The sequence below is a fragment of the Bison bison genome, unplaced genomic scaffold (assembly GCF_000754665.1).
Source record: "Bison bison bison isolate TAMUID 2011002044 unplaced genomic scaffold, Bison_UMD1.0 scf7180017864291, whole genome shotgun sequence".
Taxonomy (NCBI): Eukaryota; Metazoa; Chordata; class Mammalia; order Artiodactyla; family Bovidae; genus Bison; species Bison bison.
Genome location: NW_011494863.1, coordinates 10,514,387 through 10,531,679, shown reverse-complemented (window position 1 = coordinate 10,531,679; position 17,293 = coordinate 10,514,387). Strand labels below are relative to the sequence as shown.

General features: G+C 44.2%; 1 protein-coding gene across 9 annotated transcripts in view; it reads right to left on the bottom strand.

Annotated features, from left to right (window-relative positions):
- Nucleotides 1-17,293, bottom strand: part of ABLIM3 (actin binding LIM protein family, member 3) — a 137,370-nt gene that overhangs the window by 66,420 nt on the left and 53,657 nt on the right. For all 9 annotated transcript variants that reach the window (XM_010850515.1, XM_010850522.1, XM_010850514.1 and 6 more), the window contains 2 exons: nt 7,992-8,175; nt 5,644-5,756 (listed from right to left, as the gene is read on the bottom strand). In XM_010850515.1, the coding sequence (XP_010848817.1) occupies nt 5,644-5,756; nt 7,992-8,175 (297 nt within the window). The remainder of the gene's footprint in view (nt 1-5,643; nt 5,757-7,991; nt 8,176-17,293) is intronic.

Below are 17,293 nucleotides of genomic sequence, written 5' to 3'. Positions count from 1 at the left end.
TATTCAAAAGCAGAGACATTACTTTGCCAACAAAGGTTTGTCTAGTCAAGGCTATGGTTTTTCCAGTGGTCATGTATGGATGTGAGAGCTGGACTGTGAAGAAAGCTGAGCGCCGAAGAATTAATGCTTTTGAACTGTGGTGTTGGAGAAGACTCTTGAGAGTCCCTTGGACTGCAAGAAGATCCAACCAGTCCATTCTAAAGGAGATCAGTCCTGGGTGTTCTTTGGAAGGAATGATGCTGAAGCTGAAACTCCAGTACTTTGGCCACCTCACGCGAAGAGCTGACTCATTGGAAAAGACTCTGATGCTGGGAGCAATTAGGGGCAGGGGGAGAAGGGGACGACAGAGGATGAGATGGCTGGATGGCATCACCGACTCGATGGACGTGAGTTTGAGTGAACTCCAGGAGTTGGTGAAGGACAGGGAGGCCTGGCGTGCTGCAATTCATGGGGTTGCAAAGAGTTGGACATGACTGAGCAACTGAACTGAACTGAACTGAACAAACCAAACATCTGCCTCCCCAAGCAGTGAGGGTTAAAGAGTCTGATGAGGTTGTTCCAGAGCAGAAAGGCACCCTTGCTCTCCGTTTCCATCACCCTGGATCATGCACTGAGGCCAATAGCATGTAGGGGGGCCCAGAGGCTGCTTGTTGCTCAATAACGTCTAGGGAGGGGCAGGAAATGGAGGCAGGTCAGAGGTACTTGGGAGATGCTGGGAATTCAGGCTTAGCTGACCGGATGTCCCACTCTGGAGGAGGAAAGGGTCAAGGGGCAATGTTTACCAGAGCACAGGCCCCCTTCTTGGCACCAAAGGCAAATGCACACTTGGGAGCAGTAGAGGAGGAGAGAGACACACAGCAAGTTGGGAGAGGTTGGCTGAAGCTCTCTCATCCAGCTCGAAGCCAGTCCTGAAGAAGAGATGAGGCATCTGTGCCTCTAGGAAGGGGGTGTGTCCAGTAAGCTGTGGAAAGTCGGGGCCCTGATGAAGTGTGTGTATGAGTCAGCTCCCATAGTCCACGCCTTTTGGCTACACAGCACCTTTCTAATGTCTCTTAGCACAAGCTGGGGGCAATAAGGTCTCCCATTGCAAAATGCTTCAAGTCCCAGGGCTTCAAACGGGGGCTGGTAGAACAGATTTAGGATTTCTTTCTTTTCCTTTTTTTCTCCTGGAATGAGTCAACTTCCACTCCATCCCAATCACAGTCTTTGGAATGTCATTGTTTAGAGGTCAGTACCCCCTCTTCTTTTATAGATAGGGCCTCTGAAATTACTTGTCCATGCTCTGTATAGGAAAACCCGAGGGCTCAGGCATCTGGTCCAGCTTTCTAGGCCATAGGTGCTGAATTTGTGTCTCTGTGGGCTTTCTTGATAGGGTTAAATGATTCCACAGAGGCTCAGAGTTCACATCAAAGTCCCACCCAGCACAGTAATCCTCAGCATTCTCAACAGGTGGGCATCTTCCTCTAAATCACTGCCTTCCGGGGTAAGCAGCTCACCCCCTCTTGCCTCTGGACAGGTATGACTGTCATGATGGCCTTTTTAATATGAAGCTGAGGCCTGAATTCTTGTGACACCCCCTCTTTTAAGCAACCAAGGATTATCTACCTCTTACCCTAAATGTGTTTCTTCAAATCTTTTATGACAACTACAGTTTCTCGCTTCTCCTTTATCTCCTGCACTTCACTTTTCCTTGCTTGACACGGTCTGAGCAAATTCACTTGTAGATTCCATGGAGATAGAGAAGTTACTGGCTAACACCACCATTGTCTATCTTTTCAATAAACCTTACTCAAAGAGTTGCATCCTTTTGTGGCCACAAAAGAGATGAGCTCCATCTCTTTAAGTTGCAGTGACACATCTGATATGAATTGGCATCTTGAATTAAAATTTAGGAGATGGTACAGTATAGTGGTTAGGTTGAGCTGAGAGGTTAGAGTGAGTGGAGGGAGGCTGGCCAAGGGGAGAATCCCAGCTCCCCAGCTGATTAGTTGTCCAACTGTTCAGGTCCAGCTTCCTCATCTGAACATGACTGGTGTGAAGATGAACTGAAGTCAGGCCTGGAAGGACTTTGCACAGTGCCGGGCATGTATGTACCCAATAAGTGGTTCTTATCATTATTATTCCACATTCTCATGGTTTTTAACTCATACTCTGTACATTATCCAATCTCTGATATGAGGTCAGAAGCAGTATCTCTGATGTAGGGAAGGCCTGCTAATTCCTCCGGAGAATTCTGGCACACCTATTCCACTTTTTTTTTTTTTTCATATTATATTGCTCATACTCCACTCAACTGGCTTCAGATGAAGGATCTTTACCAGGATCTTTTTCTCCCCTCTTCTTCCAACTTTTACTTATGACCAACATTGGAGCTTCAGGCACTGCATCCGGGAGCCCATAGACCCGGTGTAATAAGCAAGGTCAGGACACACCCTGTCCCGAGCTGGATTCTGCACAGCCAGCTGTCCACTCCATTCCTCATACGTTCTTCTTTATTCCAAAATTACCACCTTCAGCTGGCAATAAGCACGATGCACCTGCTCCTCCTAAATCCCTCCGTTTACTGGAATCTCTGAAGACCCCAGACAGTTATTTTTAGCTTTTTCTGACTGTGTCATTCATTACAGCAAAAATAGGTGGGTGTGTGAGTCATAGCAAGCTCCCCACCTTGTTTTAGGCAACTAATCCAGAAAGACAGGACCCTTCCTATTAGCAAGTCATGTCTCTGGTATAGGGTGTTAAGGGAGTAGGCTCCAAAGCCAGACTTGCCTAGGCTTACACTCTGGTCCCATTACCATTATCTGAGTGACCTTTGACACTCTTAGAGTATCTGGTTTCTTATCTAAAAACCATTGCTCTTGTCTCCCTCATAGAGTTGTGGTAATGATTCAGTGAGATGTTTAGAAAACTTAGTGCAGTACCGACAATAGTAATGGCCAGTCAATGCTAGCAGCCGTGATGGCAGTAGTTTTGGTGGAGACGGTACTACTGGGCTGATTCTTTGCAGTGAGGTCTGTGCAGTGCCTGGCACTAGGAATAGTCAGTCAATGTTAGCAGTGGTGATGGCATGTTGGTGATGATGGTGGTGATGGCAATGGTGCTGGGGGAGGTGGTGGTGATGCTTCTGCCCCTGATTCTTCTCAGCGAGGTCTGTGAAGAAACAGTTCTCCTGCCTGTGATAAGTAACATGATTCCCATCTCTTAACAGTTCCCAAGTATTCTTGATCTCTTCTGAGTAGATACAGATTCTGCTTTTCCACAGTGCCTTGACATTCCAGGAATGAAAATTCACACTCCTCTGGCTCAAAAATACAGCAAGCTTTTCGTCCTTAATTTTCCTTTTCCAAGCTATGTTTGTCATCTTAGCACTCTTTTGAATCTTGTTTCAGTTTCCTCCATGCTCGGGGGACTCAGAAGCCTTTCCAACCTCCCCTCGAGTCAGGAGACCACTTCGTGTTTGCAGCATGGACAATGACCACCTTTGGGGAAAGAACATTTCTCTGAAACATATTCCCCACAGATCCACACATTGATGTCTAGACTTCGTGAGTAGCAAGAGGAGCCATGATCCTCGGCATTCCCCTGGAGACTGCCCACATGCTCACTGTTCTTCTGTACTGATTCTTCTTTCCCTTCTTCCACCTCCTGATCTGAAGAATTATGGTGGAGACATTTAACAGCCTCTCCTCGTGGACATGCTCCCATGCAGGCCTCCCACACGCAGCTGAGGAAATCTCCCACCTGCCTGAGATCCCCAGGGCACACAGTAACACACAACACAAGCTGAGTGAAATAACAGCAGATTAAGGAATTTATTCTCAGTTCTCCTCTGGCATGTTTTCTAGATTAGACCACCAAGCCAACAAAACCCCTCACTTTATATTTAGAGAGCAGTTTACACACTATGATGTATGTTAGTCTGATTGCTGAATTTGCTTTCCACCAAGTTGGGTAAACTGAGCCACAGGGAGGCTGCATGACAGGTATGCATCACACAGAAGGAACACAGCCTCCTGACTCCAGCTGGCTTCTCTCTATGGCCTCACACGTGGTCTCACTGGTGTCCGGGTACCTGAGCAGCATGGTCCTGTGGTCCTGCATCCCAGCATTCCAGACTTGCTGTCATTCTGGATGATGCTTTCAAGCAGTTAGGAAGGATAACTGTGTGCACTCAGCCTTAGCCACCTCGAGATGGAAACCTGCTCAGAGCAGCAAATTTTTCTTGATCCCCACCAAAGACACTGAAGGAAGGTCTAGGAACAGGTCTGAATCAACTGAAAGGAGGGAAGGATGATGGAGGGAGCACCTCCTCCAACAGGCTCCCTTGCTATTAGAGCCTCCAGGAGCTGAGTCCTGCGGACTTGGGGGAGGTGGTTCTATGCTCACCCTCCTCGAGTGGACACAGCCCCAGCATGCTGATTCTGCTGGTGCTGTGGCTGACAGCCCCTACATGGCACAGTGATGCAGCACAGGACGCTAATGGGCTTTCACTGATTCTGCTGACAAGGCCAGTGAGAGTGTCCTGTAACATGAAAGAATGCTGGAGCCTAACCTGGCTTTGGAGAAGGCGATGGCATCCCACTCCAGTACTCTTGCCTGGAAAATCCCATGGATGGAGGAGCCTGGTGGGCTGCAGTCCATGGGGTCTCGAAGAGTCGGACACGACTGAGCGACTTCACTTTCATGCATTGGAGAAGGAAATGGCAACCCACTCCAGTGTTCTTGCCTGGAGAATCCCAGGGACAAGGGAGCCTGGTGGGCTGCCATCTGTGGGGTCGCACAGAGTCGGACACTACTGAAGTGACTTAGCAGCACAGCAACCTGGCTTATGAGACCCTGGGTGTGTGTGTGGGCACATGCAGTGAGGGGTCTGAGAAGGGCGTTTTGCAACAGTGATTTAGATATCTTACAGCTAGACAAGCTGGAATGGAATGGACATTCCACAAATTAGAATGACTGTTCTAAGGTACACCTCTGATTCTCAGCTTCCCTCCATGCCCCAACCTGTATTTTAGTGATAGAACATGACCTTTATGAGTAGTTCTCAGTTTTAGGAGCAGTGAATGAATCATTCAGGAAGCTTCTTACGGTCATATATTTCTAGGTCCCATTCCTATAAGTCCAAAATGGGCCTAGAAATCTGTATTTTTGCCAGTTTTGCAGTGAAGCTAATGCTGCAGTCCACAGGACACACCCTAAGAGACACTAAACACAGCCCTTGTGGCTTTCTCCCATATTCCCATTTGCTAAGATATGTCTGCATATAGTCTTTTGGGGAATTTTAAGAATTGAGAGCCACTGGTGGAAAACACCTGATCAGCTCTGTTGGGGTGCTCCAGGCAGCATGGACCAGAGGGGAGACAAGCAGGCCCGCTCATCCCAGGAGAACCACCCAAGCAGCTGAAACATGGCCCAGGCCATCCCTGTTTACTGTTGGGCAGCCTGTTTTTCCTGCATTTGTATGTAGGGAAGCTCATGAGTCTGGGCTGTCTGCCAATTGGGTCATACTTCAGGAGTCCTCCAGGGTGGGAACTGCCCCCACTTCCCTCCAGGCTGCAGAGGGAAATGGTCAGTGAAACTGGGACAGGGGAGCCCTGGGAGATGTGCTTGTAGACGGGGAGGCACCCAGCGGGGAAGACTCACGGCTTGGTCCGCGGATCTTGATGGGCTTACTGCTGGTCATGGACTGGGAGCACGTCTGACACAAGCATTCCTTCCCACTGAAGGTCACCTTGTCTCCAATGGGGAAAGGCTTCCTGTGAGGAGGAAGAAGAAGAAATTCAACACCTCCTCTCCAGAGGGCTGTGTGTCTATAGGTGACTTGACGACATGTACTTGAAGACCTCTGGTAGCACATACAGCACATACAGAGTACCAGCGACATTCACAGGCTATTCCCGAGGCAGAGCCAAACCACTCAGTCAGGATCAGGACTGGAAGGAGATCCAGTTGGGCCATTTACATGATTTTTAAACATTGGGAAAATCACAACACTTATTTGAGCTTACATTTCTCCTCTATACAACGGTGGTGGTGGTGGCTTAGTTGCAAAGTCGTGTCTGACTCTTGTGACCCCATGGACTATAGCCTGGAAGGCTCCTCTGTCCATGGAATTCTCCAGGCAAGAATATTGGAGTGGGTTTCTATTTCCTTCTATACAATAAAGAGGCTAAAAGCTCGTCTCAGGTGTGCTTCCTCCTGGAAGGATGTCTTCCCAACTTGACCTATCCCTGTATGTCAGGCAGAACTCAATTCAATTTGCCAAAATGTCTTCCTTTTACTCCCCAGGAATCTTAGACACCCATAGAGAACCTCTTCCTCTGCTCATCTGCCTTTGAACAGTTGGGAGTTCCATAGCTCAGGAATATCAAGCTTGTCCTGTCCTGCCTCCCTAACTAAATATAAACTGTTTAGAACCCTCAGCACAGCCAATCCCATCACGCAGCAGCTCTTGCTCATGTAGTCTAGAATGGCTGTTAACATGGGTTCTGAGCACACGGCCCTAAGCCTGCCGTGCTTCTACTGCCCTTACATTAGCGACATGAACAATGGAGCGAGTGCTGTGGAGGGGGGAGCTGTGCTCTTGTCACAGCCCAGGCACTCACTACCAGTAAAAGGACATGGATCATGACCTTGAGAAGACACCTCACCTCCATGGGGCTTCACAAAACCTCCACTTTATACTATATGGACCCTACTGTGCAAACTTCCAATGGTTCTGACATTCTAGGACCTAAGGCCCAGGTTTTAAGGGCTGGATGAAAGAATGAATGCCACTGAATGATATTTTCTTAGGCACTGTGCCATTAGTCTCAGTCAAAAACTCCAAGTGGTTAATAATTCTAACTGGTAACAAAGAGGTGGTTATTTTATGAGAAGAATAACTGATCTATAAATTACTTTCCCTATTAAAAAGTACATACATATACTCCAATAGTGCTTTACTTATGACTTAGAGCAGTCCATTAAATGTTAAAATATTGGTGGACAGGGTTGAGGTTTTCTTTATTTTTTGTCTCCTTAATATGGTATTTGGTATCCAGTGGGTCTTTAAGGTACATTTGCTAAGTTAACAAGTGATGGGGATGCTTGGGGTAGGGAGGAGGCAGATGGTGAGCTTTCCATCACCTATCAAAGGTCTTGAGAGTGGAGAGAGTAACATGGAAACATATACACTACCATATATAAAATAGATAGCCAATGGGAATTTGCTGTATGACTCAGGGAACTCAAACCAGGGCTCTGTAACAGCCTAGAGGGATGGGATGAGGTGGACGGGGGGAAGGAGGTTCAAGAGTGGGGCGGGGGGGACATAGGCATACCTATGGCTGATTCGTGTTGATGTATGGCAGAGACCAGCACAATACTGTAAAGTATTCTCCTTCAATCAAAAATAGATTGTAAAGTCTTGAGGAGGTGGATGATGAACATTATGATAAAGAAAAGAATAATAAAATCAGACACAACTTGGTACCAGTCACTGAGCAGGTATCATCTCATTTATTTTCCTGAAAACCCAGTGAAGTTGGACTGGTTTTGGTGCCCATTTTACCAATGAAGCTGAGGCTTACAGAGGTGGGGTCACCTCCAGGGTTGTGGAGGAAGGCTATAAATAGACATCCCAGGACCACATGTGGCTGAGGATGTCAGAGCCTGAGCCAGACCTGTGGATTCCACACTGAGTATTGAGAGGCCATGGCACTCAGTGGTTCCTTTGGGGCCTTTTGATGGGAAAAAGGAGACTTGAGTGTAGGGGCTCAGATCTTTACTCTGCCTTCATCTTGGGACAAACTAGTGTTTTGTATTAGACCACATCTAACAGACAGGATTCAGCTGCTAAATGTTCAAAACCATTTGCTTGTCAAGTCCTCCCACCCCTGAGATTCTAGGAATGAAAGTGTTCACCTCGAGATCTGCCTGGGAAAGGCCATTTCTTCCCTTCCCCAGGGACTGAGGCAGGGGGCCCCAGCCCTCACTGGCCACCCACTTACTTGCACAAGCTGCACACGAAGCACTTGGGGTGGTAGGTGCGGCCCAGCGCGGAGATGACCTCGCCTGTGATGAAGTCCCGGCAGCTGTCGCAGCGGGTGCCGTAGAGCTGCTGGTAGTCCTGCGTGCAGATGTACTCCTGGTTCTTGAAGAAGAAGCCTGACTGGGCTAGGCCACAGCCACACACTTGAGGAAACAAGGGGGAAATAAAGGCAGGTGAGTCTAAGGAAGGGTCTGCGAGCAGGAGGCTCTTGCTGGGGATAAGGCTGGAGGCTGACTCAGTTACAAGCGACCAGAGAATGGTGACACATGGGAACTCACGGGCCTCTGGGGCCAGTGCTTCTTAAAGGATTGTCTGAAGATGACTTGCATCAGAATCACCTGGAAAACTTCTGGAGATGCAGCTGCCGGGGCCTGAATCAGACTCTCTGGGGTTGCAGAGCCTAGGCACCTGCATTTTTAGCACAACTCCCTGGCTGACCCTGATGCGCACTGACACCAGCCATGTTGTACAATCCTCTTAAGATATAGGCCATGCGGCTCACACAATGCAACACAGCTAGTGATACCATGATTTAATAAAAGAATTATTCAGTTAAAAATTACCTGGGCATTTCCTATGTGCACGAGTCTGTGCTAGATGAAGACAACTTAGAATGTCAATGGGATATATGATTTGAAGATTATAATCTGTCCGCATCATACTTTATAAAGTCTTTTGGGATATCCTGGTGGACAAGATGAAGTAATGTAGGACGGATAATAGAAGAGCACGTGGACATAATTATAGGTGTCTGAACAACTAAATCATGAGGGACCCCCTCCCCCAAAGGACTTAGAAATGTGGGGAATGAGATTTCCCTCTGAGAGTTATGAAATCAACACATAATGGGAAGAGCAGAAAGAGGCTAAGTTTCCTTCAAGATACCGAATGACTCTCAGGGCCACCAGAACTGCTGAGTATATTGATCCAGTTAAAACAAGGATGGGTCAGCCAGGAAAGGACCAGTCAGCAACAAAGGAAAGCAGCTGGAGAGCTCTTTCAAATCCCCCTCGTTCAGAGTTTGCATTCACCCTTGTCTGACAGTTTGACTTTCTACATAGGTTGCCTTTGGGAAGAAGCAGCTGGTCAGGGCAATGTGAACTGATACAACAGAGAGTTACAGCTCTTGTTTACGGTAATAAACAGGCACTTAGCTTTAATACATCGGTTTCCCAAAAATGTAGTTAGCCTGACTCAGCTTTATCAAGGACCTGGCCTGGACCGGGTGACATCACCCCAGTAAATACCCTCTCATTTTTAACAGGCAAAGTTGTTTTTCAAAAGCAGCTTGGTTAAAGGTAGGAGGGACTTCCAGGTGAATGTCAGAAGTATTTCACAAGTGTTTATTTACTCTGAAGGCCAGAGGTAGGATTAAAGGGCCAAGGTGAGCGAGCAGGGCAGCTTCAAAGTGAATTCACATATCACAGCACCAGGGAAAACAGTCTAGGTCAGTGACAGACTCTACTCTGGAAGTCTGACGACCTGGTCTCTGGTCTTGTCACTGCCACTAACTCCCTGGGTGACAATGACCTTGGCTGTCTGTAATCTGGGGCCTCTGTTCACTGCTATGCAAAAAGCAGAAACTGGACAAGAAATGACCTGAGATTTTCTTCCGATATTGACATCCTGTGAGTCTAGAAGAAGGAGAGCTTTATTCAGGGCTGACTATGTGTCTAAACACTTAAAACTCTGTACGAGGTAGAGCTGGAGGCCCATAGAGACCAGCGCTCTGGGCTGGCGAGTGGAGGAGGTGGTGGTGCAGGTAGCAAGTGGGGCAGGGTCCATCTTCCATCAGCATTCATGAAAACTCATCACATCAAACAATGCCTGGTCTGGAGGGCAGGCAAGGCCAGAGAACAGGCTGTTCTCGAGTGTGCAGGTGGCAGATCGATTGATGGCTGTGGAATTAGTTAGGTCATGGCCTATGACATCCCTGGAAAGAGCTCCTGTTTTTTCCCTTCTTTTCTCTCCTTTGTGTCCCCTGCCAACTCTACTCCCAGTGGCAGAAAACCACCTCTCCCAGTGGAGAAAACCAGGAGGCCATACAAAAACTCGGAACAATCAGTTCCTTCGTTTCCCCCAAGGAGCTGAAGGAGGAAGTTTTTGGTAGAAAGGATGTAAGAGTTGATAAGAATCCCAGGCTCCTGGAAATACAGTGGGGAACACGACGTGGAAGGTAGGCTGGACCAGCATGACAGATGTGTTTGAGCCTGAGCAGAGGTCTTCATTCAAATAACAAGAAAGGCCACGGGAAGGGTCTGCAGTATGGAAGTGACATGGAATTAATATATCCAGGGCAGTCATTATTTTGTGAATCAAAAAATAAAATCTTATAATTAAAAGAAAGATCATATGGTCTGACAATGGGACAGAATATGAGAACTCAGAACTGCTTCAAGAAAATAAAGAATGAAAGCTCACTATAAATATAATGCCTAGAAGAGGCTTTACACCCAGCCTTACTGTGTTTCAGTGGAAAACGTACTATTTTGAGGGTCACTGGATCTTCCTCCATATTTCTATTCTAGCACTCAGGTGCTGTGTGACTTTGAAAAAGTGACTTCACCTCTCTGGAGTTCAGCTGCCTCATTTGTAAAATGAGGGAGCTATGTGATAACTGAGGACACATCCAGGTCTAAGAGTCTAGGATTCTGTCATATAATTCTGTTGATTTTCAACTTTTCAAAAGAGACAGTTTTATGGACTTTCAGAGTCCTTTCAAAGCAGGTCCCCTGAGGGGGATTTCATTCATTATTTTAGACATTTAAATTGTGAAATATACATATAGAAAATGTAATAAATACACTACACTGTATACTGTACAGTGTAAACAAGAAACATAAAATACGCCCCCAGGTATCCATTAGTGAACTTATGAAACATTACCAGCACCTTGGAATCTTGTTCATCACCCTAAGAATGCCTCCTCTCCACACTCCTTTCCCGAATCATGAGTTTATCAATCTCTTTGCTTTTCTTTCCAGTTTTACTACCTTTGCTGCTGCTGCTGCTAAGTCACTTCAGTCATGTCCGACTCCACAAACAATATATTGTTTAGTTTTGCCTGTTTTTGAATTTTATACAGATGGAATCATACTGCATTAACTATTCTGTGTAATTTACTGCTTCGTTCTCTCAGTGTTATGGTTTTGAAATTCATTCATGTCGATGCACCTAATTGTGGTTCTCTTGTTTTGCTGTGCTGTATTCAACTGTGTGACCACATCTGCTGCTACTGCTAAGTCGCTTCAGTCGTGTCTGATTCTGTGAGACCTCATAGACGGCAGCCCACCAGGCTCCCCCGTCCCTGGGATTCTCCAGGCAAGAACACTAGAGTGGGTTGCCATTTCCTTCTCCAATGCATGAAAGTGAAAAGTGAAAGTGAAGTCACTCAGTCATGTCTGACTCTTAGCGACCCCATGGACTGCAGCCCACCAGGCTCCTCCGTCCATGGGATTTTCCAGGCAAGAGTACTGGAGTGGGGTGCCATACCACAACTGGTCTATTCCACCTGTCCTAGATACAACTCCTTTACAAGTATCAGTACATGATTTACAGATCCTATCTTTCATTCTGTGTGTTTACTTTTTACATTCCTGATGATCTACTTTGAAGCAAAAGAATTTTAAATTTTGATGATGTTTAATTTATTTTTCCCCAGTTGCTTTCTTTTTTATCACGTCCAAGAAGGCTTTGCCTAACAATGTCATGAATATTTGCTTCTATATTTTGACTCACTTTGAGTTGATTTTTGTGTGTGGTGTGAAGAAGACTCCAATTTTACTTTTTTGTGTGCACATATGTTCAGTTTTCCTAGCATCATTTGTTGAAGACTATTCTTTCCCTATTGAATTATTTTGGTTGTCTTGATAATATTCAGCTGGCCATAAATATAAGACTGTATTTTTTAAATTTAATTATTTAATTGATTTTTGGCTGTGCTAGGTCTTGCTTCTCTATTCACGATGAGCAGGGTCTACTCTCTAGGTGCAGCGTGTAGGGCTCTCGCTGCAGTGGCTTCTCCTGTGGGGCACAGGCTCCAAGGCATGAGGGCTTCAGTAGTTGCAACACATGGGCTCTGGAGCATAGGCTATTATAGAGCACCACTGAACAACTGGGCTCTAGAGTATGGGCCCAGTGGCTCCACGGCATGTGGGATCTTCCCAGATCAGGGATCGAACCCGTTTCTCCTGCACTGGCAGACAGATTCTTTACCACTGAGCCACCAAGGAAGCCCAGGGCTTTATCTCTGCCTCTCATTTCTACTCTCTATGATCTCTATGTCTATTGTTGTACCACACTGTTGTGTTTATTGTAGCTTTGCAGTAAGCTTTTAAAGTGGGAATTTTGAGTCTTCCAACTTTGTTCTTCTTTTTAAAGATTATTTTGGTTTTTCTATGTCTCTAATTTCACATACATTTTAGAATCAGTTTGACAATTTCTGCAAAGAAGTCAGTGGGGATGTTCATAGGGATTACATGTGCTATGAACTGAATAGTGTCCTCCCCCAGATTTGTATGTTGAAGCCCCAAGCCATAACGTGATGGTATTTAGATAGGTGGCCTTTAGGGGATAATTAGGTTTAGATGAGGCCATAGGATGGGACCTTCATTATGGGATTAGTGCCCTCATTGGAAGAGACACCAGCAAACTTGCTCATTCTCTTTCTCATTCTCATCTTCCCTCCTTCCCTCCCTCCCCTCCACCTCTTTCCCTCCCTCTCAGAAAATGTGAGGACACAGTGAGAAGGTACCTGTCGGCAAGACAGGAAGAGAGCTTTCCATAACCTGACTATGCTGACACCGTGATCTTGGACTTGCAACCTCCAGAATTGTGAGAAAATACATTACTGCTGTTTATGTCACCCAATCTTCATTTTGTTATGGCAGCCTGAGCTGACTAAGATAGCACCAGGTTCGTAGACTGACCTGAGAATATCGCCATCAAAACAAGATTTCTGATCCATGAACATGGTATATTTTTTCACTTATTCTTTAATATTTTATAGCTTTCAAAGTATAAATTTTATGCTGTCATTAAATTTATTCTTATGCATTTTATTTGATGCTATTGTAAAGGGAATTGTTTTCTCATTTTTATTTTCAGATTGTTCATTCTAAGTATATAGAAATACAACTAATTCTGGTAAACTGATCTTGTAACTTGAAATCTGATCAACTTGTTCCTTCTAATAGTTTTTTAGTGCATTCCTTGGGATTTGTTATACACAAGATCATGCCATGGGCAAATAGAGGTATTCTTACTTCCTTTTCAATCTGGGTGTCTTTTATTTCATTTTCTTGCCTAACTGACCTACCATGAACTTGCAGTATAATGTTAAACAGAAGTGGTAAGAGCAGACTTTTTTTTTTAATTAATATTTTTGATCTCAAAGGGAGGCAGTCAATCAGTCTTTCACCATTAAGTATGATGTTAGCTGTCGGTTTGCCTTTGTTCTTGAAAGATAGTTTTATTGAATACATAAATTTTTAGGTACTTCTTTCAGTACATAAAAATATTATTTCACTGTTCTCAGATTTCCTTGTTGCTACTAAAACTTTAGCTGTCAGCTTATTTACCATTCATATGCAGATATCCTGGCTCTTCTCTCTGGCTACTTTTAAGATGGGTTTTTTTTGGGGGTGGGGGTGGGGAGGGGAGGTTGTTTTTGGTGATCTGCAGTTTCACTATGATGTGTGTAGGTAGATTTCTTTTATATTTTCCTACTGGGATTTATTAAGTTTCCTAGATTCAAGGATTTATGTCTTTCAACAGTTCTACATAATTCAAAGATGCTATCTCTTCAAATATTGTCCTCCTACTCATGTCCTCTATTATATCTCTGTAGAACTTTGATTAGATATATGTCAAACTCTCTCACTATACTCTCCATGTATAAACTTCTCTTTTATTTTTACCACTTTCTTGTATTTCTGGGCTGTCAATATATACCACTCTCTTTACTGAATCTTCAAGTTTATTGTCTTTTAAACAACATCAGATCTGCTATTTAATCCATACACTGAGTTTTAAATTTTAAATACTATACATGTTTATGTCTAAAAGGTATATTGTTCCTTTTTCAAATCTGCTGTTGTTATAATGTATTGTCTCTTGTTCATTGTTTTTGCTGGCTTCTCTTACTTGTTTAAATGTATTGAAAGTAGTTATTATACAATGTCAGAAAACGTCAATCTAAAGTCTCCAAGGTTTCCATTCTATTCTCCATCATTCTGCTGGCTTTCTCTCATTATGATTGGTGCATTTTTTACTGGAGTTATTCATTATGATAATAATGTTATCTGTAGAAACTCTTTGAGGTCTAGAATAAACCTCACCTTTGCCAAGTGTGGGATCACTTTAAAATTCTGTTTCACTTTTAAAAATGTCAAATGTATAGCATGAAAATAGAATGTGAATCCATATAAAGAGTGGGTATGGTTAGACATTTTGTTACAAATTTCCCTGTCTTATACCCAGTGCCTAAGTTGGTACAGGAAAGTTTCAGTGCTGTTTCCTTTACTGGTTTACTTCTCATCCATCTATACATTGGGAGTAATCTTTAGTAGGAGGAAATTTAGTTTTACTCAGAGGTCTCCTGTTAGAATCCTATGTTGGTCAGGCTCTAGGCTTTGACTTTTATTCTCCATGATCCATGTAGCTGTCAAGGTAAAAGCTCAAGGTCTTCAAGATTTAGCATAAAACATGAGGATTAAATCTGGCATTGGCAGTCACACCAGAATTTCTGCTTTTATTTTATTTTTTTTCACCTCTGCAGATTCCTTCCTTTCATGTCAGCACAGTTGTGCACTTTAAAAGGGTTCTAAAAGAAATTCATAGACATTTAGGGTTATTTAGGGTAACTAATCCTTATACCATTTACTGATGGAAACAAAAATACTCTCCAAGTAAAGCTGACATTGAAAATATTCAGAAAAATGATAAATTTTTTGGTCTGAAAATCTCCCTTAAAAGATTTTCTATTATCTCCCTATAGTAGACTGTCAAAACGGCCAAATTCTTCATTTCTCTGTATTCACATCATTGAAATCTCATGTTGCATCTCCTCCCACAAAAATCGAAGTTTATTTTCCATGATCTTGAATCTGGGTTGGCCATTTGACTTGTTTTGGTCAGTGGGACATTAACAAGTATAACACAAGGTGAGGCGCAAAACGGTCTTGCTTACTAAAGCCTGCTCTTTTGTCACATTTAGAACTCAAAGACTACCATGCAAATGAGTCCAAGCCAGTCTGCTGGAGGACAAGAAGCCATATGGAGGTACTCAGGTCAACAGCCTGCCAACCACTGCCAGCTGACCCATCATATCATTACAATGAGGTGAGGAGAGATAAGCAGAGCCAAGTCAGATTGGAATAACTGCCCAGCCAACCCAGAGAAACATGAGCTAAATAAAAGACTGTTTTAAACTACTAAATTTTGCCTTAAAGCAAAAGAACAAACACAATCTCTTAAGAATGTAACTGTAGATTCATAGCTCAAACCTCCTTATAACAATTTTATTGTTATTACTCTTTGTCCTGTCTCAGTTTCTGGGGATGTAAAAATGGTCACACACCAAGATACTCTCTTAGGTCAACTAGTACTAAAGGGGTTTACCAATTCTCAATATAAAATACCAACCACACAGAACTTTGCCAAGATGGAGTAGAAGGACAAGAGCTCACCTTCTCATGAAAATACCAAGACCACAACTAACTGTTGAACAACTACCGAAAAAAAACCACTGGAACCTACCAAAAGAGATATCCTACATCCAAAGAAAAGAAGAAGCCACATCAAGATGGTAGGAGAGGAACTGTTGCTAAGTTGCTTCAGTCGTGTCCGACTCTGTGCAACCCCATAGACAGCAGCCCACCAGGCTCCCCCGTCCCTAGGATTTCTCCAGGCAAGAACACTGGAGTGGGTTGCCATTTCCTTCTCTAATGCAGGAAAGTGAAAAGTAAAAGTGAAGTTGCTCAGTCGTGTCCGACTCTTAGCGACCCCATGGACTGCAGCCTACCAGGCTCCTCCGTCCATGGGATTTTCCAGGCAAGAGTACTGGAGTGGGGTGCCATTGCCTTCTCCAAGGAGAGGATCAATCATGATCAAATCAAACCCCACAGCCCCTGGATGGGTGAATCACAAACTGAAAACAATTATATCACAGAGTTTCTTTCACAGAAGTGAAAGTTCTGAGCCCCACATCAGGATCCCTAGCCTGGGGGTCTGGCATCAGGAGGAGGAGCTCCCAGAGCATCTTTTTTTTTTTCTGAATCATCAGTTTAATTTCATGAACTGGTCACATGTGACACATTGCCAGACATCATTAAAATTTTTAGCAAATTACACTGAACCACTTTTTTCTAGATGATTATTTAAAAAATTTTTAATTTTATATGTAGATAGAGTTAACATCTATCCTTCTGAAACTCTTCAATATACCACACTAACAAACTGGAGAATAAAAACTTTATGATTACCTCAGTAGCTGCAGAAAAATCTTCTAATAAAATTCAACACCCACTTATGATAAAAACTCTCCAGAAAGTGGGCATAGGTGTAAGCTTCCTCAACACAATAAAGGCCACATATGACAAACGTACAGTTAACATCATATTCAACAGCAAAAAGCTGAAAGCATTTCCTCTAAGACCAGGAATAAGACAAGGATATCAACTCTAGTCACTTTGATTCAATACAGTTTTGGAAGTCCTAGCCATGGCAGTCAGAGAAGAAAAAGAAATAAAAAGAATCCAGATTGGAAAAGAATAAAACTGTCACTGTTTGCAGATGACATGATACTATACATCAGATCAGATCAGTCGCTCAGTCGTGTCCGACTCTTTGCGACCCCATGAATCACAGCACGCCAGGCCTCCCTGTCCATCACCAACTCCCGGAGTTCATCCAGACTCACGTCCATCGAGTCAGTGATGCCATCCAGCCATCTCATACTCTGTCATCCCCTTCTCCTCCTGCCCCCAATCCCTCCCAGCATCAGAGTCTTTTCCAATGAGTCAACTCTTCGCATGAGGTGGCCAAAGTATTGGAGTTTCCGCTTTAGCATCATTCCTTCCAAAGAACACCCAGGGCTGATCTCCTTCAGAATGGACTGGTTGGATCTCCTTGCAGTCCAAAGGACTCTCAAGAGTCTTCTCTAACACCACAGTTCAAAAGCATCAATTCTTCGGCGATCAGCCTTCTTCACAGTCCAACTCTCACATCCATACATGACCACTGGAAAAACCCTGCCTTGAC